This window comes from Hemitrygon akajei, chromosome 22 (genome assembly GCF_048418815.1).
Source record: "Hemitrygon akajei chromosome 22, sHemAka1.3, whole genome shotgun sequence".
NCBI classification, from domain to species: Eukaryota; Metazoa; Chordata; class Chondrichthyes; order Myliobatiformes; family Dasyatidae; genus Hemitrygon; species Hemitrygon akajei.
The window spans coordinates 55,097,677-55,113,120 of record NC_133145.1 but is presented as its reverse complement, the minus strand read 5'-3'; the positions used below and the strand labels follow the sequence as shown (position 1 = coordinate 55,113,120).

At 40.9% G+C, this 15,444-nt stretch overlaps 1 protein-coding gene across 1 annotated transcript in view; it reads right to left on the bottom strand.

Moving 5' to 3' along the window:
• The window catches only part of LOC140714747 (E3 ubiquitin-protein ligase rnf213-alpha-like), a 194,113-nt gene extending 180,810 nt beyond the window's left edge, over positions 1–13,303 (bottom strand). The window contains exons 1-2 of the mRNA XM_073026278.1: positions 13,131–13,303; positions 11,319–11,527 (exon numbers count right to left, since the gene is read on the bottom strand). Coding sequence (XP_072882379.1) covers positions 11,319–11,525 — 207 coding nt within the window. The 5' untranslated portion in view covers positions 11,526–11,527; positions 13,131–13,303. The remainder of the gene's footprint in view (positions 1–11,318; positions 11,528–13,130) is intronic.
• Between the last annotated feature and the right edge of the window lie 2,141 nt (positions 13,304–15,444).

The following is a 15,444-nucleotide window of genomic DNA, read 5'->3' as shown; positions in this document are numbered from 1 at the left end:
CTGTTTGATCCATATGTATTAATTTTGGTAAATATTTAGATAATCTTTTAGATAAAATTTTTGCTATTATTTTATAGTCTGTGTTCAACAAAGAAATAGACCTATATGATGCTGGTCTTAAAGGATCTCTTTCTTTTTTTGGTAATACTATTGAAATCGCTGTCGAAAAAGATTCTGGAAGTTTATGTGTTCTTTCCGCTTGATATATTTGCTCCATAAAAGGAGGAATTAATTAATCTTTAAACTTTTTATAAAATTCAGGCGGAAAACCATCCTCTCCTGGAGATTTATTACTCTGGAGTGATTCTAAAACTTCTTCAACCTCTTTTAATGTAAAAGGCGTATCTAATCCCTTCTGTTCTTCTGAATTCAATTTTGGAAGACTTATTTGTGATAATAATCTTTCTATCTCAACAACATCATTTTGTGATTCCGAATGATATAATTCAGAATAAAAACTTTTAAAGGCTTCATTAATTTCTAAAGGTTTATAAGTAATTTTATTTGCACTTGTTCTAATTGCATTTATCGTTTTGGAAGCCTGTTCTGTTTTCAACTGCCAAGCAAGAATCTTGTGTGATCTTTCATCTAATGCATAATATCTCTGTTTAGTTCTCATAATTGCTTTTTCTGTTCGGTATGTCTGGAGCGTATCATATTGTAGCTTCTTATTGACAAGTTGTCTTCGTTTTTCTTCTGTCATATATCTTTGACATTCTGTTTCTAATTTTGAAATCTCTTTTTCCAGTTGATCTATTTCTACCATATATGCCTTCTTAATTTTAGAGATATAACTTATTATCTGACCCCTCAAATATGCTTTCATCGCTTCCCATAATACAAATTTATCATCAACTGAATACGAGTTTCTATCCAAAAAATACTGAACCTGTTTTTCCATAAAATCACAAAAATCTTAACGTTTTAATAATATTGAATTAAATCTCCATCTGTAAATCGGTTCCTCCTTATTCATCATTATCAAAGGGGAATGATCTGACAATATTCTCGCTTTATATTCCATACTTTTCACTCTAGCCTGAATATTCATTGATAATAAAAAAAAAACCTATCCTTGAATAAGTTTTATGTCTATTTGAATAAAATGAATACCGGTAATCTCTTTCTCTTGGGTTAATTCTTCTCCATATATCAATCAAATTTAAATCTTTCATCAATGATAAAGTTAATTTTACTACTTTCGATTTTGTAACAGCCTTAGTTGATCTATCTCAAACTGGGTCCAGACAAGAGTTAAAGTCTCCACCTATTAATATTTTATCATGTGCGTCGGCCAAACTCAAAAAGGCTTCTTGTATAAATTTTGCATCATTTTCATTTAGTGCATAAATATTCATAAGAGTCCATAATTCTGAAAAGATTTGACAATGTATAATCACATATCTCCCCGCAGAATCAATTAATACATTTTGTATTTTAATTGGTAAGGTTTTATTAACCAAAATTGCAACTCCCCTCGCCTTTGAATTAAATTAAGCTGCAATAACATTTCCGACCCAATCTCTCTTTAATTTCTGATGTTCTATCTCTGTTAAATGTATTTCCTGCAAAAAGGTTATATCTACTTTCATTTTCTTAATATATGTTAAAATTCTTTTTCTTTTCACCGGTCCATTAAGCCCATTTACATTAAAACTTTAAAAATTCAGTAAATTAGTCATTATTTTAACAAGGTTACTCCAATCTATAACAGTACATAATATCTCAGCTCTCATAGTACCTTGGGGAATCTCTTTAAAAGTCTCCATGTTGCTATGTGTCTCCCCCCAATCATCCAGGCAAAGAAAAATAGAAGAAAGATAGATTGTAAAGAAAAAGATAACAAAATCCCAATCCCAGTCTTCATCTTTAATCATCTCGCTTTCATAAATTCTTTGCTGCGTCTAGCAAATATTCAAGAGTTTTTGTGCAAACTCCTCCGCTTTCCGATAATCAATAAAAAAAATCTTTTTTCATCATCCAAAAAAATTATCAGTGTTGCCGGATAGCGCAGTATAAACTTATAACCCTTTTCCCATAAGACTTTCTTCACTGTGTTAAATTCCTTCCTCCTCTTCAAAAGATCATAACTTATGTCAGGATAGAAAAGAACTCTTTTCCCTTCTATCATCAATGGCCCGTTTCTCTTTTTGGCACCTTGGGCAGCCGCCTTCAGGATCCTTTCTTTATCTTTCTTAAGCATTTTATGAAGATTGATCGTGGATTTTGATCGTGTTGTGGTTTTGGTCTTGAAGCTCTATGAGCCCTTTCAATTTCAATTAACTGATTTTCCTCTTCCATTTCCAAAATCTCTGGGATCCATTTTTCCCTCTCTACCCCTCTCCGCTTTCCGTAAGAATCGTTCCCTCCACGACTCCCTAGTCCAAACGTCCCTCCCCATGGATCTCCCACCTGGCACTTATCCCTGCAAGCATAAGTGTCACACCTGTCCCTAAACCTCCTCTCTTACCACCATTCAGAGCCCCAAACAGTCCTTCCAAGTGAGGCAACACTTCAGTGGCCAGTGCAGCCCCGTGGACTCAATTTCTCACTGGTGTTGCGAACTGAAGCATCACGGGGAGCTGGAACGTGAAGACAGTGAGTGCAGCTGTCAGAGGCCTCTGCACTCAGGTGATCAGCACTCTCTCTCTCGATGGTGAGTGAGAGCTTACTGCCAATTCTCAATTTGGGGGAACTCAAAATAAAAGCGGTGCTACATACAGACTGTAACATCAAAACAACAACTGTTTGTCTCCCTTCTCTTGCAGAAGGAGGGATATCTCCCCTTCCCTTGTTAGTGAGGGAGAGAGCCTGAGGGATGAACAATAGTCTTTGCTGGACTGTAGACCTTGGTCTCTCATTAGGGCTTCGCTGTTGCTTGCATGGTGAGTAGTGGGAGAGCTGATACTTTCTGTTAGAATAAGAGGGGGGAGGGGAAGGGAGGATGTTTGATGCTGCTTGAGCGTGGGTGGGCCAGGGGGCTTTGGGTTTCTTACATTTTTTTCTGTCATTCATTCTTTGGGGTTCTTCTTCAATTTCAAGCAAGTCTGTGGAGAGTAATAATTTCAGGTTGTATCTTGTATACATTCTCTGATATTAAATGGGACCATTGAAATTTCACAGAGCTGGATACCTGCCAATATAACACAATACTCAACAAATTTCCTTGAGCTCTGAGCAGAAAGGGTGGAAAAAGAGAACTAGTTTATGTAGCGTTGTGTTTCCAGATGTCACAAGGTGCCACATAAAAGGCACAGGTACCACCACAAAGAGTTAGAACTGATATGTTGACGTAAGGCAGGATTGGCAGGATAAACTTGATAATCTGTAACTAATTTGAGGCAGCTAAGCATTGGGATCAGAGTTAGGGGCTCAGCTACTTACAATTGACTTGGATGAATGGACCCAAGTGTCTGCCTGCCAAAGTTGCCGTTGATTACAAAAAGAGGTGAGTGTGCAAGCTATGAGTAAAACATGAAAAGACCATGAGACATAGGAGCAGAATTAGGCCATCTGGCCCATGAAATCTGCTCCGCCATTCAAATCATGGATGAATCTTTTCTCTATCTCCTCCTTAACCCCAGTTCCCGGCCTTCTCCCCGTAACCTTTGGTGCCATGTCCAATCAAGAACCTGTCAATCTCTACCTTAAATACACCCAACGACCTGGCCTCCACAGCTGCATGTGGCAAAAAATTCCACAAATTCACCACCCTTTGGCTAAAGGAATTTCTCTGCATCTCTGTTTTGAAAGGGCACCCCTCTATCCTGAGACTGTGCCCGCTTGTCCTAGACTCTCCCACCATGGGAAATAACCTTACCTCATCTACTCTGTCTAGGCCTCTCCAACATTCCAAAGGTTTCAATGAGATCCCCTTCATCCTTCTAAATTCTAGTGAGTACAGGCCCAGAGCCATCAAAAGTTCCTTGTATGATAACCCTCTCATTCCTGGAATCATCCCTGTGAACCTCCTCTGGACCCTCTCCAATGCCAGCAAATCTTTTCTAAGATGAGGGGCCCAAAACTGTTCACTATACTCAAGGTGAGGCCTCACCAGTGCCTTACAAAGCTTCAGCATCACATCCCTGCTCTTGTATTCTAGACTTCTTGAAATTAATGCTAACATGGCATTTTCCTTCCTAAACACCAACTCAACCTACAAGTTAACCTTCAGGCTGTTCTGCACAAGGACTCCCAAGTCCCTCTCTATCTCAGATTCCTGAATTTTCTCCCTGTTTAGAAAATAGTTCACATGTTTATTTCTAGTAACAAAGTGCACAACCATGCATTTTCCAACATTGTATTTCATTTGCCAATTTCTTGCCTATTCTCCTAATCTGTCTAAGTCCTTCTGCATCCTACCCATTTCAACACTACCTGCCCCTCCACCAATCTTCGTATCATCTGAAAACTTGGCAACAAAGCCATTTACTCCATCATTTAAATCATTGATATACAGTATAAAAAGAAGCGGTCCCAACATTGATCCTTGCAGAACCTCACTAGTCAATGGCAGCCATCCAGAAAAGGATCCTTTTATTCCCACTCGCTGCATCCTACCAATCAGCCAATACTCTAAACATGTTAGTAACTTTCCCTGTAATGCCATGGGCTCTTAATTTGGTAAGCAGCCTCATGCGTGGCACCTTATCAAAGGCCAAATATACAACATCCACTATATCCCCTTTATCTATCCTACTTGTAATCTCCTCAAAGAATTCCAACAGGTTCGTCAGGCAGGATTTTCCCTGAAGGAAACTGTGCCGACTTTGTACCATCTTGTCCTGTGTCACCAAGTACTCCATCACCTCATCCTTAACAATTGACTCTAATATCTTCCCAACCACTGAGGTCAGGCTAACTGACCTATAATTTCCTTTCTGCTGATTTCCTCCTTTCCTGAAGAGTGGAGTAACGTTTGCAATTTTCCAGTCCTCTGGCACCATGCCAGAGTCCAATGACTTTTGAAAAATCATTTCTAATGGCACCATAATCTAATGCTACCTCTTTCAGAACTCTAGGGTGCAGTTCATCTAGTCTGGGTGACTTCTGTACCTTAGGTCTTTCAGCTTTTTGAGCACTTTCTCTCTTGTAACAGTAACTGACTCACTTCTCTTCCGTTACACACTAGATCAGGCATACTGCTAGTGTCTTCCACAGTGAAGACTGATGCAAAATACTCATTTAGTTTAGCAGCCATCTCCTTGACCCCCGTTATTATTTCTCCTGTCTCATTTTCTAGCAGTCCTATATCCACTCTCATTTCTCTTTTATTTTTAACATTCTTGAAAAAACTTAACACTATCCACTTTGATATTATTTGTAGCTTGCTTTCATATTTCATCTTTTCCTTACTAATACTTTTAGTTGCTCTCTGTAGGTTTTTTAAAACTTCCCAATCCTCTATCTCCCCGCTAATTTTTGCTGTCATTTGCCCTTTCTTTTGCTTTTACAGTAGCTTTGACTTCCCTTGACAGCCACAGTTGTACTATTTTACCATTTGAGTCTTTCTTTATTTTTGGAATACACATGTCCTGCAACTTCCTCATTTTTCCCAGAAATGCACACCATTGCTGCTCTGCTGACATCCCTGCCAGCAGCTCCATCCAATTTACTTTGGCCAACTCCTCTCTCATACAACTGTAATTTCCTTTACTCCACTGCAAATCTGCTACATCAGACTTTACTTTTTCCCTATCAAATTTCAAGCTGAACATAATCATATTGTGATCACTGGTTCCCAAGGGTTATTTTACCTTAAGCTCCCTAATTGCCTCTGGTTCATTACATAACACCCAATCCAGTATAGCTGATCCCCTAGTAGGCACAATGACAAACTGCTCTAAAAAGCTATCTCTTAGGCATTCAACAAACTCATTCTCGACAACCATTACCAACTGATTTTCCCAATCAACCTACATGTTAAAATCTCCTTTAACTACCATAACATTGCCCTTTTGACTCACCTTTTCTATTTCCTATTGTAACCTGTGGTCTACCTCCCAGTCACTGTTGGAAGGTCTGTATATAACTGCCATCAATGTCCTCTTACCCTTGCAGTTTCTTAACTCAACCCATAAAGTTTCAACATCTTCCGATCCTACATCACATCTTTCTACTGATTTGATGCAATTCTTTACCAGTAGAGCCACACCACACCCTCTGCCTACCTTCCTATCCCTCCGATATAATGTGTAAACTTGGGACATCCAGCTCCCAACTACCACCATCCTATCATCCTTCAGCCACGATTCAGTGATGGCCACATCATACCTGGCAATATTGCAACAAGATCATCCACCTTATTTCTTATACTACGTGCAATTAGATACAACATTTTGAGTACCATATTTGTTATCCTTTCTGACTCTGCATCCCTAATGATTTGATACTCAGCCTGTTGGCTGCAACTAAGTCCCATCACCTGCATGCCCTTCCTGAGAATCTGATTGTACACTATCTTCCATCCGTCTATCCTGAGTCCCTTCACTCTGGTTCCCACCTCCCTGCCAAGTTAGTTTAAACCCTCCCCAACAGCTCTACAAACCCGCCCACAAAGATAGATATCGATGAATCACATAGCAGATAGAGTATAATGGGGAAGATGTGAAATTATCCATTTTTAAGAAAGACTCAGACTTTCTTAAAAGTCTTATTATTTCAATGACTATAAAATATTGTAGCACAAAGGAATCTAGGAATATGAATACAAGGAATACTAAAGGTTGTTTGAAAAATTTAACTGCTGGAGGACCTCAACAAATCAAGCAGCATCAGTGGAAGGAAATGGATAGCCTTGATACTTCCAAATGCCTAAACTTTCTAGGTGACTGCAGAGTCAGCAATTACCGTAGATGTCGGATTATAAGCCGCTACTTTTTTCCCACATTTTGAACAGCTTTGAACACTGCGGCCTTTACTACGGTGCGGCTAATGCATGATTTTTTTTCATGCCGCCAAAAACATTTTGCCTCGTAACAGTAGACCAATAAAATTGATGAGTAGTTCACAGAGGTCCAATGAAATTGTACGATAAATCAAGCGCACTTTCACAATTAAATTATTGTAAATCAGTCATTTGTACTCACCCTCATCAACATGGAAAACACTCGAAGAAAAGCATTGTGCTGCCTTTATGGCAGTTATTTAGTTTATAATATTTTCGCTGAGTAATTCATTTTCTAGTTAAAGTTAGAAGTGTTTTAACTATATTTGTTTTCTGTACTACATCTCGGGATGCTATGACGTCACACCCGGTTTCGCCGCGTCTTGTGGGAAAAATACCGGTTTGCGATAAACGGGAAGGAGGGGGGTGAGCGCATTACGCGAGCGGCATTAGATCTGAGCGAACGCTGCTTTTAAGTTAAAGGCGATCAATAACTTTTCCTGGTAGGCTGCAGTATATATATTTTTTACCAGTCGTTAGGAGATATTGGAATGTTGTTCAGTAAAAAAGTATACGCAACGTATATTTAAAAGTAGCCGCATTACAGGCACGGTTTGAAAAAAAGCATTTGCAATATGTATTTGTTTATGTTACCATATGGATTTAATTAAAAGTTAAAAAATCCTCATGTGTAATATCTTTCTGTGTAAATATCTCATATTACAACGTGGGACACCTGCGGCCGAAAATCCGGTGCGGCTTGTACAAGTACAAAATTGATTTTATTTCTAAAATTAGAGCCAGCGGCTTTTAATCAGGTGCGCTCTGTAGTGCGAAATCTACGGTAGTTGAAAAGCCTGTTTCTTAGCCACTTAGTCACAGATCTCCTGTAAAGGGCAGCAGATTGGAACAGACATCCCATGACAGAATTTACAATAAAACTGGTCAAATTTATTTTTAACAAGTCAAATGAAAGCACTGTTCCTTCACCGCTGGCACCAATACACAGACCAAATATTAAAGAAAGTTGAAAATGGAATTTAATACAGGACACTCACACTCTGTGGTTGTTCTTTCCTCATTACTAAGCCTTCTCAAGGTGACGATTCATCACAGGGCCCAACTACCTTTCCCAGGTGTTCGACATTGAGGCAAAAGCCTTGGCAGTAAATTTGCACTATTTAACATTGGGAGGAAATAGTGCCTTACCGAAGTTTGCAATGCCAATCATGAAACAAACATATACTTCATAAAATTCCACAGTCATTGCTTGTTAACAATCAGGAAACACAATCTTGATCAATTTCTCTTCTCTATTCTACAAATTCAAGAAAGTGCATGGCAATTATTAAAGTAATAGTGCAGCACAGACCGAGAGGACGGGGCTTCGGGGGGGGGGGGGGGGGGCGGAAAGCGAGGACAAATCCAGCCTCAGACATCAAGCAAGGTAATTTGATTCCAAACAATTGGATAATTGATAATTACAGAATGTCTCTCTGATGCTTTCTGCTCCCTCCCCCTCCCTTCCCCTTTTCCCAACCATGATTTGCCTCTCCCTGCCCCCTACCCACTATCGGTCCACAATAGAGACCCATATGTATTGGTAAGTGTATGGATGAGATGTGTGGATCTGAAAAATGGATACAGCAAGGAAACGTCGACAGCGCTTCTCTCTATAGATGCTGCCTGGCCTGCTGTGTTCCACCAGCATTTTGTGTGTGTTGTTTGAATTTCCAGCATCTGCAGATTTCCTCGTGTTTACAGCAAGGAAACGGTTAACAATTAGGAATTTGTGGGTCTGTCCTGTTTTGAAGGTCTTTCGTGTTGGGCAAATTGACCCGTGATTCTAGGTAAGGGGAGAAACAATGTGACTCTTGGTCTATCTGATTAAAAGGCCTGAAAGCAAACCAGAAGTGCTGATTTGTGTAAAAGTAATTAATCACCTTGTCTCTAAAGAATGTTTTTTTACATTGTTTGGTTGTAAGATTAATAGAATGCATTGACCCTGAGGAGGCAGAGGCCAATTGCTGAAGTCACCCGACCAAGAGGTTAGGGTCGTGTAAACGTTGGACTGGATGCCTTGCCCCTACCGGCTGGGCTGGGAGGTGGCGAAAGGGTGATAAAAGGTGGGCAAGTTCTTTCTTGGGCAGACCACTCGCCTGGGTCCCACCTTCGGGGCCGAGCAGCTGAACTGACGCCAAGGACCTCCACCCTAGCAAGTCCACGATTGATCACCTGCCTCAGGGACCACGCAGACGTTCCTAAGTATACTCGCCGGTGTAGATTACTAGGGGTTGCTTAAGTTAGCCCTACCTATTAGTGGTGTAGGTAGTGTTTAATATAAAGCATTTCTCGCAACTCTCTATTTTTCCTCTCTGTATTAACAATAAAGTGAGTCTCTGAGGAACTACTGAGTCTGGGTTCATTTGTTCGAGCGAAACCAAATAGTTGCAGCATTCATTTGTTACGGTTATACTTATTTGGGTATCAGATTTTGTGGAACACCATATCAAGATCAGTTTCATCATTACTCACAATTGTCATGAGTTTTTTTTTGCGGCAGCAGTACAGTGCAATACATAAAATTACTACAAGTCTGTGCAAAAATCATAGGCACTCGAGCTTTATATAGGACTTCTGCACAATATTCTAAGTACCTGCAACATGCTGCTAGAGGAAGTGGTAAAAGGAGATACAATAGCAACATTTAAGAGGCATCTAGACAGGGCACTGACCGTGTGCAGACAGTTTAGTTCAGGTGTATAATATGATGAGGGGCATTGATTGTGTGGATAGTTAGAGGCTTTTCCCAGGGCTGAAATGGTTGCCACAAGAGGACGTAGGTCTAAGGTGCTTGGGAGTAGGTACAGAGGAGATGTCAGGGGTAAGTTAGTGTTTTTTGTTTTTTTTTTAAAACGCAGAGAGTGGTGAGTGCATGGAATGGGCTGCCGGCAACAGTGGTGGAGGCAGATATGATAGGATCTTTTAAGAAACTTTTGGATAGGTACATGAGGCTTAGAAAAATAGAGGGCTATGGGTAAGCCTAGTAATTTCTAAGGTAGGGACATGTTCGGCACAACTTTGTGGGCCGAAGGGCCTGTTTTGTGCTGTAGGTTTTCTATGTTTCTATGTTAGACTGACATCATGGTCAGTGCAGACATAGTAGCCAAAGGGACTGTTCTATGTAAAACTGACATTGACCATTGAACAAGGGGTGAATGGAGAAAACTACCTGTCATAATACAGGTGATGAATTCAAACTTATGGAAGTAGAAGATACAAGTTTAGTTATCACTGGTCAAGTCACAAATAAAGTCAAAAATGCATTCTTCAGCAACACACAACCTGAGTCAAGGTCCAGCAATGACCCAACTCGCCAAGAAAATTCTCATATTCCTTTAGTTCTTCTATCAATCATCTCAAATCTGCATCTTCCAATTACTGGTGATCTGCCAATTTCTTACCACCCAATTTAACAAGAAACCAACATTATTTTAAATCTTCCCTTTGCTTTTTCCTGATCTATGAAGAATTATTTATTTTGTGTATACACATGTGGCATCATATAAATGGTCCAAGCATCTTCTAGAGTAGGGATTCACAATTTGGGGTCCACAGACCCTTCAGTTAATGGTTCAGGTCCATGGCATAAAAAAAAGTTGGGAACCGTTTTAGGAAAGTAAAAGCTATGTAATGAGCAAAAGTCAATAAAAAATAGAAAAACACCGCATGATGTGAAAAATGAGAATCTCGATCATGTATTAAAGGAGTGGATTCGTCAGTGGAGTGAACATATGCTGCTTAACAATATGCTGATCATGAAATAATCAAAGATCTATCATGACAAACTAAAAATTGAAGAGAATAGTGAATATTTAGCAGGCTACAGAAATTTAAGAAAAGGCCTGACATTAAATTCTTAAATATCTGTGTGAGAAAGTGTCTTCTGATCACAAGACAGCAAAGAAATTAACTGATGAGTTTGTCAAGATTGTTGCTGATGAAAATTTAACACCAGAACAAGTCTACAATGCTGATTATTTCTATACTTTACATAAAACCTATAAAAAAAGTAAAATACAAATACAATGTACTGTAACCTTTTAATCAAAACACAGCGTCATAGGTGGAGACCGAAAGCCTGTTGCTGTTTGGTGTAGGTCAACAGCTGACTCAGGCATTCTCCCAAGGCTCCTTTTGCTATCCTGCACACATTATATTTTCATTACATTAATGGTATGTAATAATTTTTACAGTTAAGTACATACAAGAGTAAGACAAAGACTTAATGACAATCCCAAGCTATTTCATTGTTTATTTCAAAACCTGAAGAAATCCGAAACACTTCCAGCCCCAAACATTTCAGATAAGTGGTACTCAACCTGTACTACTACCGAAATAGTGAATCTAATTATGTGTTTAGCTGCCTTACCTCCTGCACCACCTCAAAAGTTTCATTTTCATTTGCTCCGCTGTCTGGCAAAACTGGATTTTGGTCATACTGCATTTTACAAGCTGTCTCCTGTGAAGACTTTTCACTCTGACTGGCATCCGGCTGAATAGAGGACGATACCTCCAAATCAACATTCTCTGATGTTAACAAATTTGGTGCTTCCATCTTCCCACCTCTCTGAGCCATTCCTTTAATAAATAATTAAACAGTGTTAAGAAGATCCAAGCCAAAGTATATTTGAATTAAAACCTAGTGTGCTTAACCACACACACAAAATGCTGGTGGAGCAATGACCATCACCCATAGTCACAGTGATAAAGTGTCTTGAGAGGTTGGTGATGAAATATATCAACTTGTGTATGAGAAGTGGCTTAGAGCTGCTCTAATTTGCCTACCAGAGCCATAGGTCCACAACAAAGGCTCTTCACTTAACCCTGGAACATCTGGACAGCAAAGTTGCATACATCACGATGCTGTTTATCAACTGTAGACTTAGCATTCAATACCATCATCCACTCAAATCTAATTTTGGCTTCTAATGCCTCTTTGTGCAGTTGAATCCTGGATTTCTTCAGTTGCAGACCCCAGTCAGTTTGGTTTGTCAACATCTTCTCCATAGTCTCCATCAATAAAGGTGCACCACAAGGCTGTGGGCTTAGCCCCCTGTTGTACTCGGTTTACACTAATGATTGTATGGCTAAGCACAGCTCCAATGCCATATTGAAGTTTGCTGATGATACCACCATTGTACCACCGTCAATCAAATGTGGTGATGAATTAGGAGGGAAACTGAAAATCTGGCTGAGTTGTGTCATAAGAACATTCTATGTCATTCAGTGTCAGCAAGACCAAGGAACTAATTACAGACTTTAGGAGAAGGAAACCAGAGGTTCATGAGCCAGTCCTCATTGAAGGGTCAGAGGTGGAGAGGGTCACAACTTTAAATTCCTAGGTGTTATTATTTCAGAGCACCTGTCCTGGGCCCAGCACTTAAGGGCAATTATGAAAAAAGCACAGCAGCGCCTCTACTTCCTTAGGAGTTTGTGGAGATTCTGTGACAAACTTCTATAGATGTGTAGTGGAGAGTATATTGACTGGTTGCATCAGAGCCTGGTATGGAAATTCTAATGCCCTTAAACAGAAAATTCTACAAAAAGTGGATACAGCCCATCCTTCACCGGTAAAGCATCCCAGAGGAGCAGGTCCGTGGGGGGGGGGGGGGGGGGAGGTTTGGGGATGAACTAGGAGAGGTAAGTGGAAGGTGGGGATTTGTGGAAGGGGGCGGAGAGATTTGTAGCAGATGGGAGGGGGAAGAGGGATTTGTAGAGAGGGGTCGGGGATCTGTGGAGGAAGGAAGGCTGTAGAGAGCGTTGTTGGGAGGGTGAGGAGAATGCGGAGCGGTTGAGGAGATCGTGGAGGTAGAGGAAGGTGCCAGATGGGGGGTATGTGGAGGCGAGGTGAGGAGAATGCGGAGATGGCGTGAGGAGGAGGCGACCGTGTGTGAAATGGCGGAGGGAGAATAGCGATGAGAGAAGGGAGCACGCAGCGTCATCGCGATCGCGAGCCCGAGCCCGAGCCCGAGCCCGAGCCCGAGCCGGTACGGGTACCGCACGCGCGGTTTGCAAGGGCACGGCAGCGCGGCGGGGACGCGCTTTGGCCCCTGCACCCTCAACCCATTAATACAGGAGACGCTCACATCCCGTGGGGGGGAGTGCCTTCACTGAAGAGAAACCTGTTGCAGTCTGATTCATGCCGAGGAGTAAGTTGGACGGAATAAAATTTGTGACTGACCTGTTCCGGAGAGCCTGCTGCGAGTTTATCATGTGTCGGGCTCCACGCACGGATGCTTCCCCCTCCGCCGTGTTCAGGACACTGACTTCTGCTGCTCGTTTTCCCGGTGACCAAACCTACTTTTAGTTTTCACTTTCGAAGTGTCATTTCCGCTAAATCACATGGTTTTGCGCCGGCTGAGAGAATATTTGTTGCAAATATAGTGAACGGAATTCCCGGAGCGTTTGTGGCGGCAGAGAAACAAACAACAAATTTAACGTTCAGAGCAATAACCTTTTTTTCTATTTTCGTGTTTGCATCTTGTGCTACAAATTCCAACACGGGTGCGCTTGGGCTGCAACATGACTTTCTCACACTTATTGTTGCAATTTCTACTGTTTAACATACCTCAATGGATTATAATCAAACTAACTCCTGAAGAACTAGAGAAGATCATAACTAAAACTTGGTAACACTGAGAATCCTTCCAGCTAGACAAGGGTGCCAAAGAACCGGACACGTGATAAACTTGCAGCAGGAGGGAAGCTAAAGGCCAGAAGGCTTAACATTACTTGTAGGGGAAATATTAAGTCAAAGTTCAAAGTAAATTTATTACCAGGGTACATTCAATGTTTCATGTACTACACTGACATTTACTTTCTTCCAGGCATTCACAGTAGAACAAAGAAATGCAACAGTATCAATGAAAAGCTGCATCAAAACAAAGCCAATGTTTAAAAAAAATATACACAATTAGAAAAATACTAATAAATAATACTGAAAACATGTAGAGTCCTTGAAAGCGAGTCCATAGTCAGGGCACTGAAGTTGGGAAGTTATGTTGAAGTTACACCCTATTCTAGCAGATGAGTTATTAAGTATGCTGAAAAGATTTACCAGTATGTTACAAACACAAGAAAATCTGCAGATGCTGGAAATCCAAAGCAACACTCACAAAATGCTGGAGGAACTCTGCAGGTTAGGCAGCATCTGTGAAAAAGCGTAAAACAGTTAACATTTCTGTAAGATACGACCTGACCTGCTTTACCAGTATGCTGCCTGGACTTAGGGGAGTGAGTTACAAAGAGTGGTTGCATACATTGGGACTTCATTCCCCCTAATGTAGGGGATTGACGGGGATGACCAGACTGAGGGACATGAAGGGCTAGAGAGAGTAAGGGCACATAGTCTTTTTCCCAGGGAGGGAATGCTGAAAACAACATGGCATAGGTTTAAGATCAGAGGTGAGAGATTTCAATGGGACACCATGAGCAGCATCTTCACACAAAGGGTGGTGTGTATTTGAAATGAACTGCCAGAGATACTAGCAACATTTAAAACCCAACTAGATTAGTATCTGTATATGAGAGGGTTGAGGGGTGCTGACAAATGGGACGAGCTCGGTGAGCAACACAATCGGCGCAGATGAGTGTAAAGAAGGAGTTAAATTTGCCAGTGGTCATATTTGATTCCTCGCTCATATGTGTAAACGTGTGTTATTCAGAATGGCGGTTGTACATCAGAATGGTGTCAGCTTGGAACGAGAGAATGTTCTGAGAAAGTAAATGAGCGTATCAGTCTGCAGCTTTGAGAGTAGATAATGATGAAAAAGGTGTTATTGTGCAAAAGGAGAGAGATGTGGAGAGGCAGGTGTAGCCTAGTACCATGATTAAATGGAAAAGTAAAAGGGTAGGGGGTTCTTAAAGGTATAAAAAAATGGGCTGTGCAGGAAAAATCATGTCGGAGCTGCGACCAGATTGAGGGGCAGAATTAGAGAGAGGGAGAGGGAAGGGTAGAGGTGACTGTCATACTGGGGTTCCAGCATTGTGTATTGTGTAGATCAGTTCACTGAGAAATTAATTAGTATTCCTTGTATTCTATCCTTCTGTAGCTTATTGAAGGGGCTAATAACTAGTTTTCATATCGTTCTAAATTCTCCCCCTTTCCCTCTCTCCATTTCCATTCCCTATTCTGGCTCCCTTCTTACCACTTCGCTTCTTCTCACCTGCCTATAGGGAGTGTCCCTCTTTCTACCCTTTCTCAAATGATCTACTCTCCTCTCTTTTCAGATTCCTCCTTCAACCTTTGCCTTTTCCACCCAGCTTCTCACTTCAACCCACCTACCCTCCCCGTCATGTCACCTGCCTTCCCTTCGCCTCTGACTTCTTGTTTTGACTTCTTTCCCCCATACTTTCCAGTCCTGATGAAGTGCCTTGGCTCAAAACGTCAACTGTTTATTCCTTTCATAGATGCCATCTGACCTGCTGAATTCCTCCAGCATTTTGTGTATTACTCTGGTTTTAGAGCATCTGCAGAATCTCTTCTGTTTGTGTTT